At 34.1% G+C, this 19998-nt stretch overlaps 5 protein-coding genes and 1 pseudogene across 8 annotated transcripts; 4 read left to right on the top strand and 2 right to left on the bottom strand.

Annotated features, from left to right (window-relative positions):
* Nucleotides 1-6311: 6311 nt before the first annotated feature.
* On the top strand, nucleotides 6312-7294 carry LOC127105566 (uncharacterized). Its single transcript, XM_051042756.1, has 2 exons — nucleotides 6312-6818; nucleotides 6898-7294. Exons 1-2 carry the CDS (start codon nucleotides 6678-6680, stop codon nucleotides 7171-7173), a joined length of 417 nt encoding a protein of 138 aa, XP_050898713.1. The 5' UTR covers nucleotides 6312-6677; the 3' UTR covers nucleotides 7174-7294.
* Nucleotides 7295-7331: 37 nt separating this feature from the next.
* On the top strand, nucleotides 7332-8159 carry LOC127102020 (stromal 70 kDa heat shock-related protein, chloroplastic). Its single transcript, XM_051039438.1, has 3 exons — nucleotides 7332-7406; nucleotides 7722-7938; nucleotides 8020-8159. The coding sequence occupies exons 1-3, from the start codon at nucleotides 7332-7334 to the stop codon at nucleotides 8157-8159; spliced, it is 432 nt and encodes a 143-aa protein (XP_050895395.1).
* Nucleotides 7721-10110, top strand: LOC127105563 (stromal 70 kDa heat shock-related protein, chloroplastic-like; annotated as a pseudogene).
* Nucleotides 10111-10123: 13 nt separating this feature from the next.
* Nucleotides 10124-11411, bottom strand: LOC127102019 (uncharacterized). Its single transcript, XM_051039437.1, has 2 exons — nucleotides 11388-11411; nucleotides 10124-11107 (listed from the first exon to the last, which is right to left on the bottom strand). The coding sequence occupies exons 1-2, from the start codon at nucleotides 11409-11411 to the stop codon at nucleotides 10514-10516; spliced, it is 618 nt and encodes a 205-aa protein (XP_050895394.1). The 3' UTR covers nucleotides 10124-10513.
* LOC127105561 (uncharacterized) lies at nucleotides 11172-19445 on the bottom strand. Of its 3 annotated transcripts, none has more exons than XM_051042748.1 (7): nucleotides 19350-19445; nucleotides 13423-13941; nucleotides 13071-13321; nucleotides 12603-12978; nucleotides 12346-12477; nucleotides 12089-12264; nucleotides 11172-11560 (listed from the first exon to the last, which is right to left on the bottom strand). In XM_051042748.1, exons 1-7 carry the CDS (start codon nucleotides 19380-19382, stop codon nucleotides 11437-11439), a joined length of 1611 nt encoding a protein of 536 aa, XP_050898705.1. In that variant the 5' UTR covers nucleotides 19383-19445; the 3' UTR covers nucleotides 11172-11436. The 3 variants fall into 3 exon arrangements, with proteins under 3 accessions (XP_050898705.1, XP_050898704.1, XP_050898706.1); XM_051042747.1 differs by having other exon boundaries at nucleotides 13423-13846; nucleotides 19255-19398; XM_051042749.1 differs by lacking the exon at nucleotides 19350-19445 and having other exon boundaries at nucleotides 13423-14056.
* LOC127105562 (uncharacterized) lies at nucleotides 14274-18598 on the top strand. Of its 2 annotated transcripts, none has more exons than XM_051042752.1 (8): nucleotides 14274-14493; nucleotides 14736-14798; nucleotides 15247-15999; nucleotides 16133-16267; nucleotides 16900-16983; nucleotides 17848-17907; nucleotides 18022-18108; nucleotides 18195-18598. In XM_051042752.1, exons 1-8 carry the CDS (start codon nucleotides 14365-14367, stop codon nucleotides 18462-18464), a joined length of 1581 nt encoding a protein of 526 aa, XP_050898709.1. In that variant the 5' UTR covers nucleotides 14274-14364; the 3' UTR covers nucleotides 18465-18598. The 2 variants fall into 2 exon arrangements, with proteins under 2 accessions (XP_050898709.1, XP_050898708.1); XM_051042751.1 differs by having other exon boundaries at nucleotides 14275-14493; nucleotides 17848-17925; nucleotides 18195-18596.
* Nucleotides 19446-19998: the final 553 nt, after the last annotated feature.

Raw genomic sequence — 19998 nt, 5'->3', positions numbered from 1 at the left:
TTCGATAAATTTTACGTTGGTTCTCGATTGCCTAACACAACTTTCTCCTTTTATCCGGATTTGGGATCGATTAGGTATAGCAAAGTTAACCTAGACAGAATTTGAAAAGAAATAAGTTATTATATTAAAAAAATTAATTTTAAATTTCGTCTCAGAATTCGAAATATTAAAAAAAGTGATGTGTGTAAACATATAAACGCTCATAAGCGAATAAAAGTGAAATATGCTAAGATTGTTAAACAAAAGATCATTATGCATTAAGTATTAAGTATGTGTGTTTTTGTAAAATATCTTTTAAGGTAAAGTTGGGTTCTCTTAGAATGTGCTACAAAAGGTCATCTTTAATTAAAATTTTAATGGCATATGAATATCATTGTTCCACCTTGTAGAGGTACCTTGCAAAGAGTTGTGCATAAACACAAGGTTTATACCTTAATGTTAAATAAATATTTTTTTTTACTTTAAATTTTAATTTTAATTTGATAAATCACATCCTCTTTTTGACACGTAAGTGTATGTTTGACACTTGACACGGAAGTGTATGTTTGACACTTGACTGCGTAGGTCATATGCGTTCCAAAATTCACCTCATTTGTGTATTGATTTGTTGATTTATCTCATAACACTCAAGTCATTTGGGTCATTTGGTATTGAATTCTTTTGTTATTAATAAGGAGTTTCATTAGAGTTTCTTATTAAAAAAAATATTTTTTGAGTCACTCGGTATTGGATTTCTTAGTATAATAAGCGACTTATTTAAAAATATTTTTCTCTAAAAACAATAATTTTAACATATTTCTTTATGTCATGTTTATCGAAGATATTTTTGACCATAGTTCAATTGTTTTTTAAATTTAACATACCATTTAAGTTTAAGGGAGGTCATTTCGAAGATGTCAACAAAAGATGATGTTTTTCTTACCTATGGTAAAAGTTGCACCGTTTTGACACAAGACATATAAGATGTGGGCGAAACAAGTGAACAAGTAAATAATGATCGAAATTCTAAAGAATTAACCTAATGGAATGATAATGATAATTGTCATACCCTATTTTCACCCCTTGATCATTAGGTACTTTAATTTTTTTTTCCGGTTTTAGATTTGGATGTGATTATTTTTCTGGTTGAATATTAAGAGATGAATGTGGTAAAGTGCGGAAAAATAAAGAACACAATGATGTATCCTGGTTCCCCTCACAATACGAGGGTACTCCAGTCCCTTTACGCAGTAAGAGATTTTACTATCTTGTTTGAACTTTGTACAAGCAGTCCTAGCCTCTATACACAAGATTCTAAACACATCAATAAGGATAATTCCCTTATGATATAGATAAAGTAAATTAAGAGAACAATCATCCCTTAATCACTCTCTTGCTTCCAACAATTATGGACAGCAAGGATTTCAACACTATTCTGAATTTTAAAAGAGTTTTGAAGTTGTATGCAATGTACTAATCACTTGGATTGATCTTCTCCTTCAAGTGAACAATTATCAATATGTAACACACCTGCTCAATGATGTATGTGGTTGAAACTATATGAAATTGCAATGAAAGTTAGTGCAGAAGTTTCAACAAAAGATTCGGTTAAGAACATTTGGTTTTTGAAAATGAGAGAAAAATAATATTTGAATTGTAGATGAAAGAGGTGACTTTCAAAATCTAGAAAGTGTGGTTTATATAGTGCCTTAACACCTCTCTGAAAAAGTACATATGCATGAATAGGTGTCATGGTTCATATGTGAATTTAAAAATTCGTTTAGAGCAGAAAATAAGTGAAACACTTCCACTGGTTCAGTGGTAACCGGTTACCATATTTGGTGTAATCGGTTACACCTGAACTGGTGCTTTAAAAATTTTAAACGTAGCTCACATGTAACCGGTTACAGGTTTTTGGATAACCGATTACACCATTTGAAAAAAGCCCACGGGAAGTAGCGCGTCAGTGTGGTAACCGGTTACAGGAAAAATGGTAACCAATTACCACTGCTATTGGCAGTGAAAAAATTCTTTGAAAAATAGTTTAACCAATTTTAATGCAACGAAAATTTGTAAGGCCATGATTGAGTATGAATTTTTGAGCACTTATATTCAACATAGAGAGAATGTAGACTTGTACCTTATAATGTCATGATCAATCCAAGATGTCATCCAAGGCTTGACCTTTAACACTTTAAAACTTGACTTTAATGCACTAGCTCATGATATGAGTCTTGATCCATTCTTTTTTATATAAGCATATTCTTGTAATTTGTCTTTATCAAAATAATCACTTGAGAAACTTGTCTTCACATTCTCCCCTTTTTTTGATGATGACATGTATTTGAAAATTATTTGTTATTTGTTTCTTCTAACACGAGACTCCCCCTTGGTCAAGGCTCTCCCTTGATCCTTGAATGAGAGTTTTTGACAATTGATGTTTGCTGCAATTTTGTTAGAGAAATAAATACAAGATAACATAGTTTCTTCCCCCCTTTGTGATTAACAAAAAAGATGGAAAAAGACACAATAATGTATAATCATGGAAGAGACATATACAACATACATAAGAACAATATGAAAATGCAACAACTTATCCAAATAGACCAAACATAACAAGTCTAAATTAAGAATAATAGTGCTACAAGAAGAACATAAGTCTTTGATCGAAAAAAGAGCAAGTGTACTATTTTGTCTGTTATAGTAATAAAGGGGAAATTTCCCGAATGTCGATCTCAAGAACTGCAAGTCAATATCGAGTTCAAATTATTGTTCAATTAAACAAAAACTATAGTTAGGGGTTTTTAGATTCTGATATAAAAATAAAGGCAAAAGAAAATAATACTGTAAAAATAAGGGTTTTCAAGGTATGAGGAACAATGTCAGGGAATTTTATTGAACAACCTACAAAACTTTCCATTTTAGTTATTACTTTTGTTAATTAATCATTTATTTTATTTTAAAAAAAAATCATAAAGTGTGTGCCATTTTAGATTTGCATTTGGTGTTAACACTGAATATTTGTGGTAAAATATTTCAGATTAAGAATTTGGCAAAATGTACAATGTTTTTGCCTTGGTTGAGATGGGATGTTGATGGAGGTTTTTGTGTAGTTTAAAGGGGGTTGAAGAGAGGAAGAGAGGTAAATGATAAATTAATTTTAAATGCAAATAAAAACAATATTAAATACAAATCAAAATAAATTTAATGTAATTGATTTCTAATTAAAGTAAAATATTTTTGGATTTTTTTATTAAGATTTTAATAGAAAGATAATATTTTAGACTTTTTTTAATTAATTTTTTTTATTCTCTAAAATAAATTATCTTTTTATAGATTTTTTTTATTGATAAAAAATAAAATAAATGAAATAAAATATTTATTATTAAAATGAAAGAGGAGTTTAAGTCGAATGAAACCTGAATGCGCCCATAAGCGGGAAAATAGACAAGCACACCAAACACATTTTCGCGTAATAACGTTCAATAAATAAAGTTAATGGTCAATATTGTAACTATAAGACGTTGATGAAAAAGACTTGAACTGAATTAAACACGAACGTGCGCGAATGCGTAAAAATTAAATAAGCACGCCAAACTCACCTACGTGCAATGGTGTTCAATAAAGAATACAGTCGCATGCCTAAACTTAAAAAGAATGTTCGCTGATCTTACGCACGATTAAAAATTGCTCCAACCAGTATGTCTACAAGACTGCGTTGTTATTTTGAGCAAAACAAAACAAGGTTGTCTTCCTAAAAAAGTCCGCACAGAATTGGAGTATGACAATACCATAAAGTGCCCTGATATTTTTTTTAATTTAGCAAGGGATGTATATGGATAGGCAGACCTAATAGTCATGTTGTCATGCATCAGGAATGTAACAAATATGTAGATATCAGCAATATTTTTGTTGAGAAAAACAATTGAAAAATAGAAAATTGATTAAAATAAAATTCTAAAAAATACAACTAAAAATCAAATCAAGAGTCTACAATTTTTTTTTTAATTTTTTCAAAAATATGAAATCAAAAAATAAATCAAGTAAAATAGGAAAAACAAGAAATTTAGGACCTGTTTGAAACACTTTTCAATTTTAGTTCTTAAAAATTATTTTTAAAATCTATTTTAAAAAAATATTTTTAAAAAGAAAATTAACAAAAAATTTGTTTGGTAAACTAATTTTTAAAAACTGTTTTGAAAATATAAAAATGAAAAAACTTGTTTGATAATCTAATTTTTTAATAGTATTTTAAGAAGAGAATAAAAATGTATATTTTGTCATTTACTTTTAAAATCTATTTTATTGTATAAAATATTACAAACTTAAGAAAATTAATTGATATTTGATCGAATACAAATAATTGGGTTAAATCAATTTTTAATTTTACAAATCACATAACACTTGTTTGTAATAATAATATGAAAAAAATAAATAAAAAATGGGATTCCACGTTTAATAGAAAAAAAATTATATAGTTAAAATAATTAAGAAACACAAAAAAAATTAAGTAAAATAAATAAACATATTTGAAAAGATTACTTATACATAAAAAGAGCATAAATAAAAGAAATAACGTACTCTTTCAAATACGTTTTTCTATTTTATTTTTAAAATATTAAAATTATTAAAATTACATTAATGCTATTAATAAAAATTATAAATTTTTATGTTTTTTCTTCAAGTTTTATAATATTAAAAACTAAAAAGTAAGAAGCAAAACACAATTAAGCTCTTTCACTTTTTTGCTTTTAAAAACTGAAAAATAGAAAAGAGTTTTTAAAAATACTTTTGCAAAATATTATATTCAAACAAGTTTTTAAATTTTAAATTTTCAAAAACTAAATAAGAATTTTTAAGATGCATTTCAAATAGGCCCTTAGAGTTTTCAAATGTTGTCCCAAGTTAACCAAATATTAAATGTTCATTTGGTTTATTGCTTCAAATGTGTAATGTATCTCATTCGTGTATTTATCTTACAATAAGAACAAACACACCGTCATAGGCATGCCGTAAAACATGCTCCCATTTATAATGAGAATTGCTTTTTTCTATTTTGAGAGTTGCTCCCACACTTCAGTAAAAAACTAAAACTATGGTAAAATTAAAAAATACATTTCCAACTTATCCCAAATACACCAAATTCATGGGTAGTCACACTTTCATTTTGTCAAAAGAAATAGTGAAAAACAAAAACTATCCCTATAACTCAAAATTGCATTTCATGGCACATTTTAAATATACAAAATTCATGCATAAGTGTGAGTCACACTCTCATTTTGTCGAAAGAAATAGTTCAGAAATATACTTCCAAAAAAAATCTAAATATATTTTAGTATGATATTTTATAAGATAATTATCGCACTTTTCTTCTTTAATCTCGCATTTTTTATGTTTTTTCTTTTTTCTTCTTCTCTAATTTTTTTTTTATATTTTACTATAATATTTTGATATTATTTAGGTTTTTCATTCCACTTTTGTCTAAAAAGTGGATGAGGGTCTTAAAGAGTGGGATACTTAAAAGTAGGATATATAGGACATTTAAGCAAAAAGTCCAATTATGCAGGCCTAAGCTTTCTCTCCTAGTATATAAAACATGGCATCCTAGATTTACATGAATGAGACAACATATATTTAATGTAGACATGCCACGATCAGATCTCTGATCGTTAACTATCATAACCCTATTTTGTGGTATAAAACATGTCAAAAATAAATAAACTAATAGCTTATATAGTTACATTTCACTGAAGAAGGAAAAACACTGTCTAGTATAGAAAGCTTACGGAGAGATAACAAATTATTCCAAAAGTATATGTGCGGACTATTTTATTTTTACAAAATGAAAGTGGAACTCATTTATTTACATATAAATTTAATGTAAATATATGCACCCAAAATTGCATTTTCGAATTCGTAAGGGTATTTTCATAGGAGACTTCTCCACCAAGGGTGGGGGAGAAGCAATTTCCTTTTGTGTGGGCGTTCTGTTAGACTTAGATGCATCAGATGCATGCCAAAAGTGACCAAAACTCTCAATTTTACCACACTAAATGGGCACTGTCACAATTATCCTGAATGTATCAAAATTACAATCACATTCGACATGTATGTCTCCTGGGCATTTGTAAGGCGGAAGAGCATATCCAACTTGCTCACTTTGTCTATGCTATCTGTAAAACGCAATCATGCGTGTAAAAAAGGACTACGTTCTCGCCAAAGACTTTTCTCCTCTCCTCAAGATTATAAAAGGCTTTTTCTCCCTTTTGTGATGGCTAAACTGAATAGCCTAAAGACATTTGACCACCAAAATGGTTAATAAAAGATAAAGGGTTAAATACACTTTACCCCCTGTAATGTTAGCGAGTTTAGGGTTACCCCCCTGGTAAAGTTATTTTTTCAATACCCCCTTATGTTATGTAGATTCCTTCATAGAACCCCCTAATATCCAGGTGGCATGGAATCTTGGTTTTTTATTTCAGACGTGGCTTTTTAATTTTTTTATTTTCACATGTGAATCTTCATTAGGTCTCCAGCATGGCATAAACTAGAAATTAGGGTTCCAAATCCATCCCTCTCTCTCTTCGTGAAATCCATCCCTATCCCAAATCCATCCCTCTCTCTCTCTTCGTGAAATCCATCCCTACCCCAAATCCATCCCTCTCTTCATCTTCGTCCGTGTCCCCTTCATCTGGGTTATGGGTGGCAGCAAGGCATCTTTCACGAGTGAAGTTGGAAACAGCTTACCAAGATGTGGATGCAATGAAACCATGAAGTTGTTTGTCTCCAAGTCAATTGAAAACCCCGGTCGCAAATTTTGGAAATGCAGGAATTATATGGTGAGCAATTTTGAAGCATTTTATTATTTTGAGTTTGATTTCGAAATTAATTGTTGGTGGTGTTTGTCTCAAATTGCAGAATGGGTGCGGTTTATTTTTGTGGGATGATTTGGTCAGTGAGTTTGCAGTGAAAGAAACCAATCCGTCCGGATGCCGCCAATGTGAAGTCAACAAGGCTTATTTGATTGAATTTGCTAAAGAGATTGTTGAGGAGATAGATTGCAGAGTCGGAAAGCTTAACAAGTTAGAAAAACTGAAGAAAAAGATTGCAATGGAAAAGAGGAAAAATTTATGGTTAATGTTTGTAATTGGTCTGTCATGGATGTTGATAGCAGCTATGGTTAAGTTAGTCTAATGAGTCTGTCATGTAATTGTTATGTCATTAGTGTTTTTCAGCAATGTAATGTTGAACTTGTAATGTGTTCATCAATGAAATGTAATTTGTTCATCAATCTTAAACTGTCAGTGCAGCATCATTATTTGATTAAACTTTCAGCCTTCAATCTACCAATAATGACAGAAAAAAGTTATATCATAATGAAAGAGCAAAATTGCAAAATCATCAGAAAACTACAGAACAATTTTATAGTCAGTAATTCTAAAGAAAATATGACATAGAAAATATGACATAGTAAACAATTTTATAGTCAGTAATTCTAAAAAAATGTGACAGACTAGCCATTGTGTTTTATAGACAATACACACCAATAATGTTAAACTGATACATTAGAATTGATCATCACAGTAAGTGCATATGTTTGTTACAAAAGGATTACAAAATACATGTCTTCAAAGATCAGTTGGCATTACAAAAGAGTTTTCCAAAAGGATTACAAAATACATAGCAGAAACATAATAATCAGTCCCTCATTTTGAAGTGGGTATGTCTTCATTTTCTGGTAGGGTAATTGGTTTGTCACCAAGGCTGTGGTTACTGTGCCTGCTTACTTCAATGATTCACAAAGGACTGCTACAAAGGATGCTGGAAGAATAGCTGGTCTTGAAGTTCTTAGAATCATCAATGAACCAACTGCCGCATCCTTGGCTTATGGTTTTGAAAGGAAAAACAATGAAACTATTTTGGTATTTGACCTTGGAGGTGGTACTTTTGATGTCTCAGGTATTGGAAGCCTTTCTTTGCAGTTTTTGATTTGATAGGGTTTGAGACATGTATGCTTATTGGTATTTGATTTTGTTTCAGTGCTCGAGGTTGGTGACGGAGTCTTTGAGGTGCTGTCTACTTCTGGTGACACACACTTGGGTGGTGATGATTTTGATAAGGTTGGACTTGTTCTTCCTTACTTTGTATTGTTAATTATTATAAGTTGGTTAATGTGGTGATACACATTAGTTGAGTGTTCCTTATTTTCATCTGTTGGTTTTATTATAGAGAGTTGTTGATTGGCTGGCTGGTGACTTCAAGAGAGATGAAGGTATAGACCTTTTGAAAGACAAACAAGCTCTTCAACGTCTTACTGAGACAGCTGAGAAGGCAAAAATGGAGCTTTCATCATTGTCTCAAACAAACATCAGGTATTTGCTTTGTCATGGAGCAATTTGCACCCAATTTTTGTAGTTTCCGAGTGTGCTTAGTAATCCTTGTGCAAATTACTAAGCTAATTAATATTTGTGTTTTCAGTTTGCCATTCATAACTGCCACAGCAGATGGCCCCAAACATATTGAGACCACTCTTACAAGGGCTAAATTCGAAGAGCTGTGTTCAGATCTCCTTGACAGGTAAAAATAATTTACTGAATCCATTTTCACCCTCCAATTTAAAATACCCTGTCCCCGAGCTTGTTTGTTTCATACAGATATTCTAGCTTAAACTATTCATATATATTAATATTTGTATGAATTGTGTTTCAGACTTAGGACACCAGTGGAAAATTCATTGAGGGATGCAAAGCTTTCAATTAAGGATATTGATGAGGTGATTCTTGTTGGTGGATCAACACGTATTCCTGCTGTTCAGGAGCTTGTAAAGAAGCTGATTGGGAAGGATCCAAATGTCACTGTTAATCCAGATGAGGTGGTTGCCCTTGGAGCTGCTGTTCAGGTAGGGCTAGCCTTTCTCACAGTCCAATGATGCAGTTTTTCCAATTTATATTAAGCTGTAGTTAAGCAGGAAAGAATGTTTGTTTGATTGGAGTGCCATTAAAAAATTGTTTGGATACTATGTTTTAATTGTTGATTATTATTATTATTATTATTATCACCATCCTCATGTTTAATTTCAGTTGATTTTAGGCTGGTGTTTTGGCTGGAGATGTCAGTGACATTGTGCTGTTGGATGTTTCTCCACTGTCATTGGGGTTGGAAACTCTTGGTGGTGTGATGACCAAGATTATTCCAAGAAACACTACCCTTCCCACTTCAAAATCAGAGGTTTTCTCTACTGCTGCTGATGGGCAGACAAGGCGAGAGAGAATTTGTTAGGGACAATAAATCTCTTGGTAGCTTCCGTTTAGACGGTATCCCTCCTGCTCCTCGTGGGGTTCCTCAAATCGAGGTGAAATTTGACATTGATGCAAATGGTATTCTATCGGTTGCTGCCATAGACAAGGGCACAGGAAAGAAACAAGATATTACCATTACTGGTGCCAGCACTTTGCCTGGTGATGAGGTATCTTCTATTACCATTACAGGACGATTTTGTGAATGACTCCTCCTTATATGATTATAACGGGAAACAGTTCTGATGCTTATCTCTTGAATGATTTGCAGGTTGAGAGAATGGTGAGCGAGGCAGAGAGATTTTCAAAAGAGGACAAAGAAAAGAGGGAAGCAATCGACACCAAGAACCAGGCAGACTCTGTTGTCTACCAGACTGAGAAGCAATTGAAAGAGCTGGGAGAGAAAGTTCCCGCCCCTGTTAAAGAGAAGGTGGAAGCTAAACTCGGAGAACTTAAAGAAGCTATTACCGGTGGTTCGACTCAAACTATTAAAGATGCCTTGGCTGCCCTCAACCAGGAAGTTATGCAGCTTGGTCAGTCTCTATATAACCAACCTGGAGCTGCAGGACAAGCAGGACCTACACCACCTGGTAGTGAGTCTGGCCCCTCAGAATCGTCAGGCAAGGAGGGACCTGAAGGAGATGTGATTGATGCTGATTTTACAGACTCTAAATGAGTTAATAGAGATTATTGAATAGGGATTATTTTTATTTTATGCTTCTCCTGTGCTAAATTCTTAGGGATTTTTGTCAATTGAGTGCGAGCGGATCTTCTCTTAATATAATTAGACTTTATTTGTTTATTATAGGTGCTCATTGACGCACACGTTTCTGTATCTTATAGAAATTTTGTCTGGATTACATGTATTGTGGACGGAGTTTACAGGCCGAAAATGTTGTAATTTGATATAAGAAAAATAAGATAAATTTGCATGAACCTATTAGAAGAGATGACACTACTACTTTGCTTCCTAAAAAAGGAATGATCGTTTGCATGTTAATCAGAAATGCAAGATCCTCTTAGATAGCAATGTAAGCAACAGATACTTGAACCCAATAATGATAATAGTATCAGAAGTAGACAATCTAATCTATGAATTTGTTAATTCCTTAGAATGGAAGCAAATAAAATGAAAAACTACAATTACTGATTTACAACACTTCGGTTCTAATGTACATATATACAAATGGATGAAAGAATGTCGTTGAGGAAAGAGGAGGAGAGGAATGAAGTGATAGTCATTCACCTAGATACGTTCTGGGACTCCGGGGGACTGATGGAATAACATGACCAACTGATTCATCATGGTATGCATAACCTTTATGGGGTCTGTTTGCATTAGAGTAATAGTAATTCATACCCCTACTGCTACTGCTACTACTCATATTATCTGTCATCATATTCATAGTCATCTGAGATGGCGATATCCTTCCCATTCCAATCCCTACTTCATGTATTGGTGTAAGTCCACCAACAAGAGAGAGTTGCTGGTATTGATAATGACTACTCCTACTTCTACTAATACCGTGATTATGCGGTTGCTGCTGCTGCTGCTGTAACTGTTGTGTATTATTGTAGCTGTTTGTAAGGCTGGATAAACTTGGAGAGCTTCTCACTCTCTGCATTGAAACCATACCCTTCTGTAACTGCTGCATACCTAGGTAGTGGAACGGTGATTCCCCGCTAGTACATCCATCTGGAGAGGTTGATTTTGGCGAAGAACACGTAGAGCAAGCCGCATATTTAGAGCCGGGGCTTGGGCGTATGATTCCGTTGATGGCATCAAGGTAACGCTGTTCTAAGAAATATGGTTCAACAGGAAGTGAATTTCCCTGCTATGTTCAGAAACTAAAATGGTGGTTTATTCCCAATGAATGATGCAGCATAATTGCCAAGTAGGAACAAATATCATCAATTTAATTGATTCAAGAGAGAAAAAATCATTACAATAACATTTGTATAATCTTCTCATTTCAAGCTATTGCAATCTCAAGAATCATATCGATCCTATTATAAATTACCGCCTCAAAGTCCCCTTCCCTCCAAGCCCTAGAGGCAAGAGGGAAAACAATAACTCAAACAAGTAAATAGAAAGTACTTTATCGCATATACAACTGAATAGCACCCCACAATCATTTAAAAATAAAAGTACTAACTGATATTATTCCCACTCAATTGTTGATGGAGGCTTTGACGTAATATCTAGCACAACACGATTCACACCAACGACCTCATTACAGATTTTGGTTGAGACATCATTAAGGAACTTGTGGTCAAAGTAGTACCTGGAATTCAATTCAAATTACAGTTATTGTGAAGAGCTATTAAAGATGATAACTGATAAGCAACTGTATTGGAAATTCTAAAGGTTAAATATGAAAAGGCCATTCAAAGCCAATTAGCATCAAAGGTGCAACATTAATGCCCTAAACGCTATTAAAAAAAACATAAACGTCCTAAAGCGGATATATTTCAAGGAGCATAAGAGAATTTAATTAGGATCATGATAGAAATTGTGAGAAGATGATGTGGGAGGATGCACAAGTTCTAAGGCTGTCTCTGAACACACAAGCATGTGTTGAAAAACTTCCCCTGTATCAATTATGTATGCAACCACGAGAATATCAAAAAGCAAAATATCCTAAACTTGCCCCAATCAATAGTTTATTAGATGCATGTTTTAACCTAATAAATGTAAGTTCGGTGCCATTTAAACAAATAACAAGAAAGCAAAATAGTATTATGCACAAGTAGCATAACCAGAAGAGTTATAGCCAGCATCATGGCAATGTATGCTTCAGTTGAAATCTTACCAGTCTGCTGTCATTCCATCTTGACTTGTAACAGCTCTGAGTGCGACAACATGGGAGTGTGTTCTTTGATCACCTTGAACTCCAACAGATCTTACTGGTAAGAAAACTGCAAAGGCTTGCCATATTACATCATAGAGGCCAGCATCTTTGATTGACTGAATGAAAATCTCATCAACCTGTAAAACAAAATGGACTCAAAACAATAACGGTAATAAATCAATATTGCAGACAAACACAAATGCAAAAGCTCTGTGTACCTGTCGGAGAATATCTAACGCATTTCCTTCAGTCACATCACCCAATACTCTAACTGCAAGACCAGGCCCAGGGAAGGGATGACGTTTTAGAAATCCCTCGGGAACATCCATGATCCTCCCTAATTGACGAACCTTTGAACAGTGAATGAAAATAACCAAAACAAATCAATGCATATCATGACAAGCTCATAAACAGTAACAATCAGAGAATCCAATTCCAAGCACAAGCAATCAAGTCAATAGTTCAAAAGTAAAACCTCATCCTTGAAAAGTAGTTTAAGTGGTTCAATAAGTTTCAGTTTCATGTCCTTTGGCAGACCACCAACATTATGATGACTCTTGATGGTATGGGAATGGGTTCTCCCACTTCCAGGTGGTGGGCATGATTCAATCACATCAGGGTACAAGGTCCCTTGAACCAAGTAAGAAGGTCTGGTTCCCAGTTTCTTCTCTAGCTCCTGAGCAAAATCGTCAAAAATGCAGATAAACTCTTTACCAATTATTTTCCTCTTTACTTCAGGATCCGTCACACCTTTTAGCTTTGTAAGAAAGCGATCTACAGCATCAACACATACAACAGGTAAATGAAGATCCTTTTCAAAGGTTTCCATCACCCGTTCCTGCTCCTTATACCTATACACAACAGCAAAACCAATAATAAACAAAACAAGAACCAAAAACAACTTCCTCTTGAAATCCAATATCTAACATTAGTGGTAACCAACCTGAGCAAGCCATTGTCAACAAAAACACAATGAAGCCTATCCCCAATGGCTTTATGAACTATGGTAGCAGCAACAGTTGAATCAACACCACCAGATAAGGCACAAATAACATGTTCCTTAGGCCCCACTGTATTATTGATCACTCTAATTTCTTCCTCCAACACATCCTCCATCTTCCACTCCGCCGCAATTCCACAAACATCAAACAAAAAATGCTTCAGAGTTTCCATTCCCTCAAGCGTATGAGTCACCTTCAAAAACACCAAAAAACCAATAAGCAAATAAACACAATTGCAATACCAATATAAGCACTTATAACATAAGCCGATATCAAATAAGTACTTATGTATACCTCAGGGTGATACTGAAGGCCATATAATTTGGCAGAGGGATTCTCTATAGCAGCAACAGCACCCTGCTGGCTTCGCGCCACGACATTGAAGCCCGAAGGAAGAGTGACAGCTTCATCTCCATGACTCATCCAGACAATTTGATTATGTCCAACTTTATCGGACGGGTATAGAGCAGAAGGATTTTCGACATGGATTTCCATCCGTCCATACTCCTGCGTGTTTCCGACACGAACTTCACCTCCGAGACGGTTAACGAGAAGCTGGAGTCCGTAGCAAATACCAAGAACGGGGACGGAATTGGACTGAGCCCACTGGAGGAAGCCGTCGGGGAAGGAAGGGGAGTCGGGTGTGTGGACGGAGTGGGGACCGCCGGAGAGAATGACGAGGGAAGGGTTGAGTTCGGTGATGGATTGGAGAGAGGAGGTGCCGTTGAGGCAGAGGGAGAAAACGGAGAGGCTTCGGATTCGACGAGTGATGAGGTGAGTGTATTGGGAACCGAAGTCGAGGATGAGAACGAGGTCGGATTTGACGCGTTCCATGGCTGCTGGAGCTTCGCCGCTGTTGCTGTAAGCAAGCTAGTGAGACTACTCGTTAAAAATTAGGGTTTATGCCGCTGTTGCTGTAAGCTCTTGCTAGTGATCTTGTTTATATTAAAAATATAGCTAACTTGAGAAATAAATTTAAAACGTAATTACTTTCATATTTAATTTTAAAATATTGGTTATTTTAAAAAAAAAATCTAAAATTTAGCCCTTAATTTAGTATCGTGGTGTGACAAGTAATGAGGGCAGAGTAGTATTTACCACGCGAAAAACAAAATTTGCTAGAGAATATATATTTACCATAATTGGTGAGACTTAAAGCGGTGTGTTAAAGTTCAAAAAATCCAAAATACAAATTGTAATGCGAGAAACTGTAGCGCCATTCTCTGTCTAACAAAAATGGTTACTCGACGCTTCACTCAACTGCCAACCAGCGACGACGAAGACGACGATTCACCTCTTTCCAAGCCACACTCCACTTCAACAAACCTCGTCGACGATAACACTTCCAACCGTCGCAAAAGGAAGGTGCTGAACCTTCAAGACGATGCTTTGTTGCCACTAGTTGAAGATTAGTACAATGCATGAATATCGTTTTTTTTAAATCAATGCTTAGTAGTGCAGGTTAACATGTGATTATGAGGTTTTGGTTTGGGCATTGTTTGTGAGGATGATGATAGGTTGTTTGCGAATTTTGGTTTAGAATTAACTATTAATGGAAAGTGTGTGTATTTGTTTTTGTGTGTGAAGTGGTTGTATTGTTTCTGCAGGAGGATCCTGTGCTTCTTGTGCCTGAGGGTAAAGACCAAAAACCGTATGTGGCAATTGTTAAGGTTAGTTCCTTGCTCTGTAGCACCACTGACACCTTTGAAAAAAGTGTTTATGTGTCTGAAACCGACACTGACACTTGACACTGAGATTATGTTTAGTTTATTATTTTTTCATATTATTCGTGGTGTTAATGTGTCGGTGTTGGTGTTGTGTTTATGGTGTCTGTGTTTCATAGGTTCCTTGTCAAATGGTTATGCATGTTGTTTTGAAGATATGTTGGGTTTGGAAAATAAGTAATAACTAGTCAGTTCTGCGAGAAAAGTACATGGAGTACAAGTGATATATTCCCTTTGTTGATGATGAATGCATTTTGTTATTCCACAATTTTATGTGTGTAGTGTTTTTAGAGTTTAGTTTTGATATACTGCAAGTGTAAAGATTTTTTTAGAGTTTAGTTTTGATGCACCTTTCCATTCTCTGATTTTTTAAGATGTTTTTTTTTTCTGTTAGGACATTACACAATCCCCAGATGGCAGTTTGAAGATCACAGGGCAGTGGTTTTACCGGCCAGATGAAGCGGCCAAAAAGGGAGGTGGTTGCTGGCAATCTAGTGACACCAGAGAGCTGTTTTATAGTTTCCACCGGGATGAGGTTCCTGCGGAATCTGTTATGCATAGGTGTGTGGTGCATTTTGTTCCTATACACAAACAGCTTCCAAATCGTAAGGAGCATCCTGGGTTTATTGTGCAAAAGGTTTATGACACAGTAGAAATGAAATTATGGAAGCTCACAGATAAAGACTATGAGGACTATAAACAAGCAGAAATTGACGAGCTTGTTCAGAAAACTTTTCAATGTTTGGGTGAGCTACCTGACATCGAGACTGATGCTCCTGCTGATCAGGAAGATCTGATTGGAAATAAAAGAATCTTAAAGAAAAAGAGTATTTCACCTCTTGATGTTTCAAGAGAGGACAGAACATCTCGAAGGAGTGTCCAACCTCTGAAACCTGAAACACCAAGGAGTTATTTAGCTAATACCTCAGAGCATTATCGTATATTAGTGAGTTTTAATGCATTAACAGGTGATATCTATCGTGACAAAGGTTTGGTGAAGTTGCTTCAAAATGTTCAGTACTTGTTTGATACTGATGGCATCAGAAAGAAAAAAGACAAATGCAGTGACAGTTCTGATGCAACCAACAATCGAGGCACCAACAAAGGTTTAGAAATAGAAAATGAGTGTATAGACAAAGTTCTGAAGGTACTTCTTAAAGTACCCAATTGTGGTTGTGATCTCTTGCGTGGGTTTATTTATATTCTCATCATCTTTTTATTTGTTTCCCTTTCTCTTGAGGACTATAATGAATTCAGCATTTACCTTTTTCACTCTACAGAATTCCAAGTCTTTTATCTGGCCAGATGTTGCTGTTCCAGCTGTAGTTGCTCTAGAGAATGCTTCACATGAAGCATTTTCATCAGATTATCAGAAGTACAGCCAAAAACTACGACAATTAGCATTTAATCTCAAGGTTGGGAGTTACTTTTAATATGGATTGTTAACCTTAAATTTTATAAGCAATGCCCTTGAACTTAGGAGATACAAAATCACCTGTAACTGCTTCATTTTTATTTTGGACAAGTCCCGTGTGGGACTTTCTTGTATGTGTAGTTGAATAGATGTTTTATTATATTATTACTTGTTAAAAATCAATGACTAGAAGATTAGATGTCTAATAAAATGGCATCAATCTTAGCTGGGCTATGTATAGGGCATGTGACTAATGATGAGTATTTGCTATAGTTTTTTTAAAATACATTTGTACTTGTTTGTGTTGTAAAATTTACTTTAGCTTCAAATAGGGGTTAGTTGAGTGAATTTTTGAGCAGTCTATGAATGATACGGTCAACTTGCAGAGAATGATTTTTATGTTCAGTAATGAGTTCAAGCAATGTGTTAGTTTTTTTGCTTAGATCCACATCATCTATGGTTTTTCAAAGTTGTTAGGCGAACAATAGCTTTTTGGTAAAACCAGAATTAAGGTTTTAAGGCCGTGGTTGTTGTGGCTTTTCAGATTGTTCTTAAGTTAAACTTATTTTTACCAAGGCCAAATTTTGCAGGTTGATGGAATACTTATAATTTTTTCCTAACCTTATTTTGCAGATCAATCCATTTCTGTTAAGCCGTCTATTAAATGGAGAGCTAGAAGCTTCAAAAATATTGACTATGACACCTACTGAATTGAAGGTATTTAATGAATGCTGACTTTTCAGCCTTTTTTTTTCCATTTGGAACTTTGAAGTTCTCTTTTTTATAAACCAAAACTTTGAAGCTCTCTTCTCATTTGATGTTTTTTTCTTTTAAATTTTACGCTATTAATTTCTAATTTGAATGCTTCTTGTATGTATTTTGTTTGGTCAACACAATTGGTTCAACCTTTTATAATTTTCAACATATTTTACCTATTTATCACATTTCAAATGCTAGTATAATAAAAGAATATATACTTTTGCCTGAATTTCATTGACAGCATTGAGCCTATGATTATTGGACCCATTAATATGTTTTGTGAACAAAATTTATGTAAAAGTGTTCCAACAAACTCTCATAGGTGGGTCTAAAAACTTGTTTAACCTCTAATTAGATCACATCATAGTGAAAGATCTAAAAACTCTTATGCTCTTTAACAATGGTGACCACCCTGGTTCGGTCGGTCCTAATATTTTGTTTTTCTTGTATTTTCAGCATCATTCTTGGGTTAAATCAACACTATAATGTGATCAGTTGATGATCAGATATTTAATTGAAAATGAAATACTTAAATTGTAAACCCGTCATAAATGTTTATTTTCTGTGATGATGTTTTGAAGGTGGACTGTACTAGTTAAACACGCTGGACGTAGTTAAATAATAGTTGGTACATCTTAAAATGACAAGTGTTGGATAAATTTTCCAGAACATACTTTTAGAAAACTGCCTGTGCTGTTGAAAGAGGATAAATTTCAGAATGTACTGATAAATGTTGAATAAATTTCCAAGTTCTTACTAGTAACTTAAGAAGATTAATTTGGTTGTTGATTCTGTGTTATTTACTGAATATTTGAACTACAGGAGGGTTTGACTGCCGATGAAATATCCAAGAATGAACCTGACGAGCCACAACACATGCAGGTCATTTTTCACATGCAGGTCATTTTTTGCTTCACCCCAACAATCTTATGTTATCTAGTATTAAGTTATGTGATTATTATCTACTTGCTGTTGGCTTTTCCACCGGCAATTCAGATGACGGACACTCGCTGCAAACGTTGCACAGAGCAGAAGGTGGGCGTGAGGGATATTATCCGCGCAGGACACGTTGACCGATATATGGTGTGCACCTTAATGTTTTACTACTGATATTTAAATATTGAAATTCATCTGCATTTTTATGACTTTGGGCCGCTCTGCTTGTTCAGCTGGAATGTATCGACTGTGGTTATTCCTGGTCTGCCTCACGAGATGCGGTGTCTATGCTAACATTAGATGCATCAGATTCAAAAAGAAATGTAGGCACAGCCCCATGGGCCACTGCAAAATTTGAAAATGTGGAGAAGAAGCTAGTGAGTCCCCGTGAAACGGACAAGTCGGCCAATGACATCTTTATGCCGCCTGTATTGGAAGCCCATAAATCATTTGGCAAGTCGAGGAAAGATGAAAACATGGAAGCTTCAAAACGTGGTGACTAGGATAAATATTCTGTCTTTTTAGGATATAGAAGTTCTTGTGTGATATGATATGATGATAGTAGTAGCAAAATATTGTTGTCTTCTAATGGATGATAACTTGACAAGAATATATACTTAACTTATAATGTTACTGTTAGATATACTAACTTCTCTCAAAGTTTGGTATTGGGGTGTGATGTTTATGTTTCAGGTATATTCTTTTTGTAGTGAAATATGAAAAAAATAAAATAAAAATAAAATAAAAATAAAAAATACATTATTAAAAATAAATTGTTGAGTAGAAGATTCCGTGAGTATGAGGCAATGCCATAGTCATTGGTTGATTATGTGACCCATGCTGTCCCTCCATAATCCCTTTAACATGCAAATGCAATATCTTCGTTTTTATGGTTGTCTTTGAGGTTGACGCTTTGACCCAAAAATCATTATTTTTCTCATCATTGCATTCGCCGTAGGCAAATTTACACCTCACTCCTACTCTCGAATTATCAAAATAAGCACTTCAACTTGACTTGGTCCAACCATGTCATGGGCAAATAGTTTTCTGGTGAACAACATTAATTTTGAATAAATTAATGATGTAAAATTAAATTGTATTTTAAAATAGTTTTTTACTATAATTGATTGAGTTACTCCCGTCCTTCCATAAATAATTAAGGATATTATAATGGTTGAAAAAGAATTATTTTAAGACAGTGAAAAAATATAAATGAGACATTTTCTATGAGACAGAGGGAGTAAATTGTATTTCCCTTTAGGTTTGAGTTCGGTGATGGATTGGAGAGAGGAGGTGCCGTTGAGGCAGAGGGAGAAAACGGAGAGACTTCGGATTCGACGAGTGATGAGGTGAGTGTATTGGGAACCGAAGTCGAGGATGAGAACGAGGTCGGATTTGACGCGTTTGGGATCCATTGCCATGGCTGCTGGAGGTTTATGCCGCTGTTGCTGTAAGCTCTTGCGAGACTACTCGTTAAAAATTAGGGTTTATGCCGCTGTTGCCGTAAGCTCTTGCTAGTGAGACTACTCGTTAAAAATTAATTGCATAAACTTTCTAAAATCTTTTATTATAAAATATTTATCTTCTACATTTTCATCGCCTATAAAAATAGGATAGGTAGCATGCATTTTTTAATCTTCACCAATTAAATAACAATAATATTAAATCCACACATTCTCGCTCCCTTGATTAAAATTTAAATTTTTTCTTTCATATTTTTTCATTTCATTTTTATTTTTTTATTATTATTAAAAATTATTACAAATTTATTTTTTTTATTTTAATAAAATTAATAATTCATTTTATCTTATAAATCACTATCAACATAATATTTATTTTATGTTAATCAATCATTATTTTAATTTTGCACGTATTTTATTTTTCACAAAAATTCACCTAAAATAAAGAAATATTTGATTTTTTTTAAATAATCAACTTTTTCAAATTATATACCAAAATAACCATATTTTCAATTTATTTACCAAATTAACCATGTTTGTGAGAGCATGCGCCATTACAATTGATGCATGCATGTAA

The sequence above is a fragment of the Lathyrus oleraceus genome, chromosome 7, assembly GCF_024323335.1.
Source record: "Lathyrus oleraceus cultivar Zhongwan6 chromosome 7, CAAS_Psat_ZW6_1.0, whole genome shotgun sequence".
In the NCBI taxonomy this organism is placed as follows: Eukaryota; Viridiplantae; Streptophyta; class Magnoliopsida; order Fabales; family Fabaceae; genus Lathyrus; species Lathyrus oleraceus.
Note: the sequence above shows the minus strand (reverse complement) of the source record. Positions and strands in the feature narration are given on the sequence as shown.

Bases quoted from the DNA above. Each gene is read 5' to 3' on its own strand.
- LOC127105561 (XM_051042748.1), bottom strand. From the start codon at position 19,382: ATGGCAATGGATCCCAAACGCGTCAAATCCGAC. The intron at 13,322-13,422 runs GTATACATAAGT...GTGTTTTTGAAG, and splicing joins GCCTTCAGTATCACCCTGAG to GTGACTCATACGCTTGAGGG. The intron at 12,979-13,070 runs GTTGGTTACCAC...TGTTGTGTATAG, and splicing joins GTTGACAATGGCTTGCTCAG to GTATAAGGAGCAGGAACGGG.
- LOC127102019 (XM_051039437.1), bottom strand. From the start codon at position 11,411: ATGATTGTGGGGTGCTATTCAGTT. The intron at 11,108-11,387 runs GTATATGCGATA...TGAACATAGCAG, and splicing joins TTGTGGGGTGCTATTCAGTT to GGAAATTCACTTCCTGTTGA.
- LOC127105566 (XM_051042756.1), top strand. From the start codon at position 6,678: ATGGGTGGCAGCAAGGCATCTTTCACGAGTGAAGTTGGAAACAGCTTA. The intron at 6,819-6,897 runs GTGAGCAATTTT...CTCAAATTGCAG, and splicing joins GGAAATGCAGGAATTATATG to AATGGGTGCGGTTTATTTTT.
- LOC127105562 (XM_051042751.1), top strand. From the start codon at position 14,365: ATGGTTACTCGACGCTTCACTCAACTGCCAACCAGCGACGACGAAGAC. The intron at 14,494-14,735 runs GTGCTGAACCTT...TTGTTTCTGCAG, and splicing joins CCAACCGTCGCAAAAGGAAG to GAGGATCCTGTGCTTCTTGT. The intron at 16,000-16,132 runs GTACTTCTTAAA...TTCACTCTACAG, and splicing joins GTATAGACAAAGTTCTGAAG to AATTCCAAGTCTTTTATCTG.
- LOC127102020 (XM_051039438.1), top strand. From the start codon at position 7,332: ATGACAGAAAAAAGTTATATCATAATGAAAGAGCAAAATTGCAAAATC. The intron at 7,407-7,721 runs GTCAGTAATTCT...ATTTTCTGGTAG, and splicing joins AACTACAGAACAATTTTATA to GGTAATTGGTTTGTCACCAA. The intron at 7,939-8,019 runs GTATTGGAAGCC...ATTTTGTTTCAG, and splicing joins TGGTACTTTTGATGTCTCAG to TGCTCGAGGTTGGTGACGGA.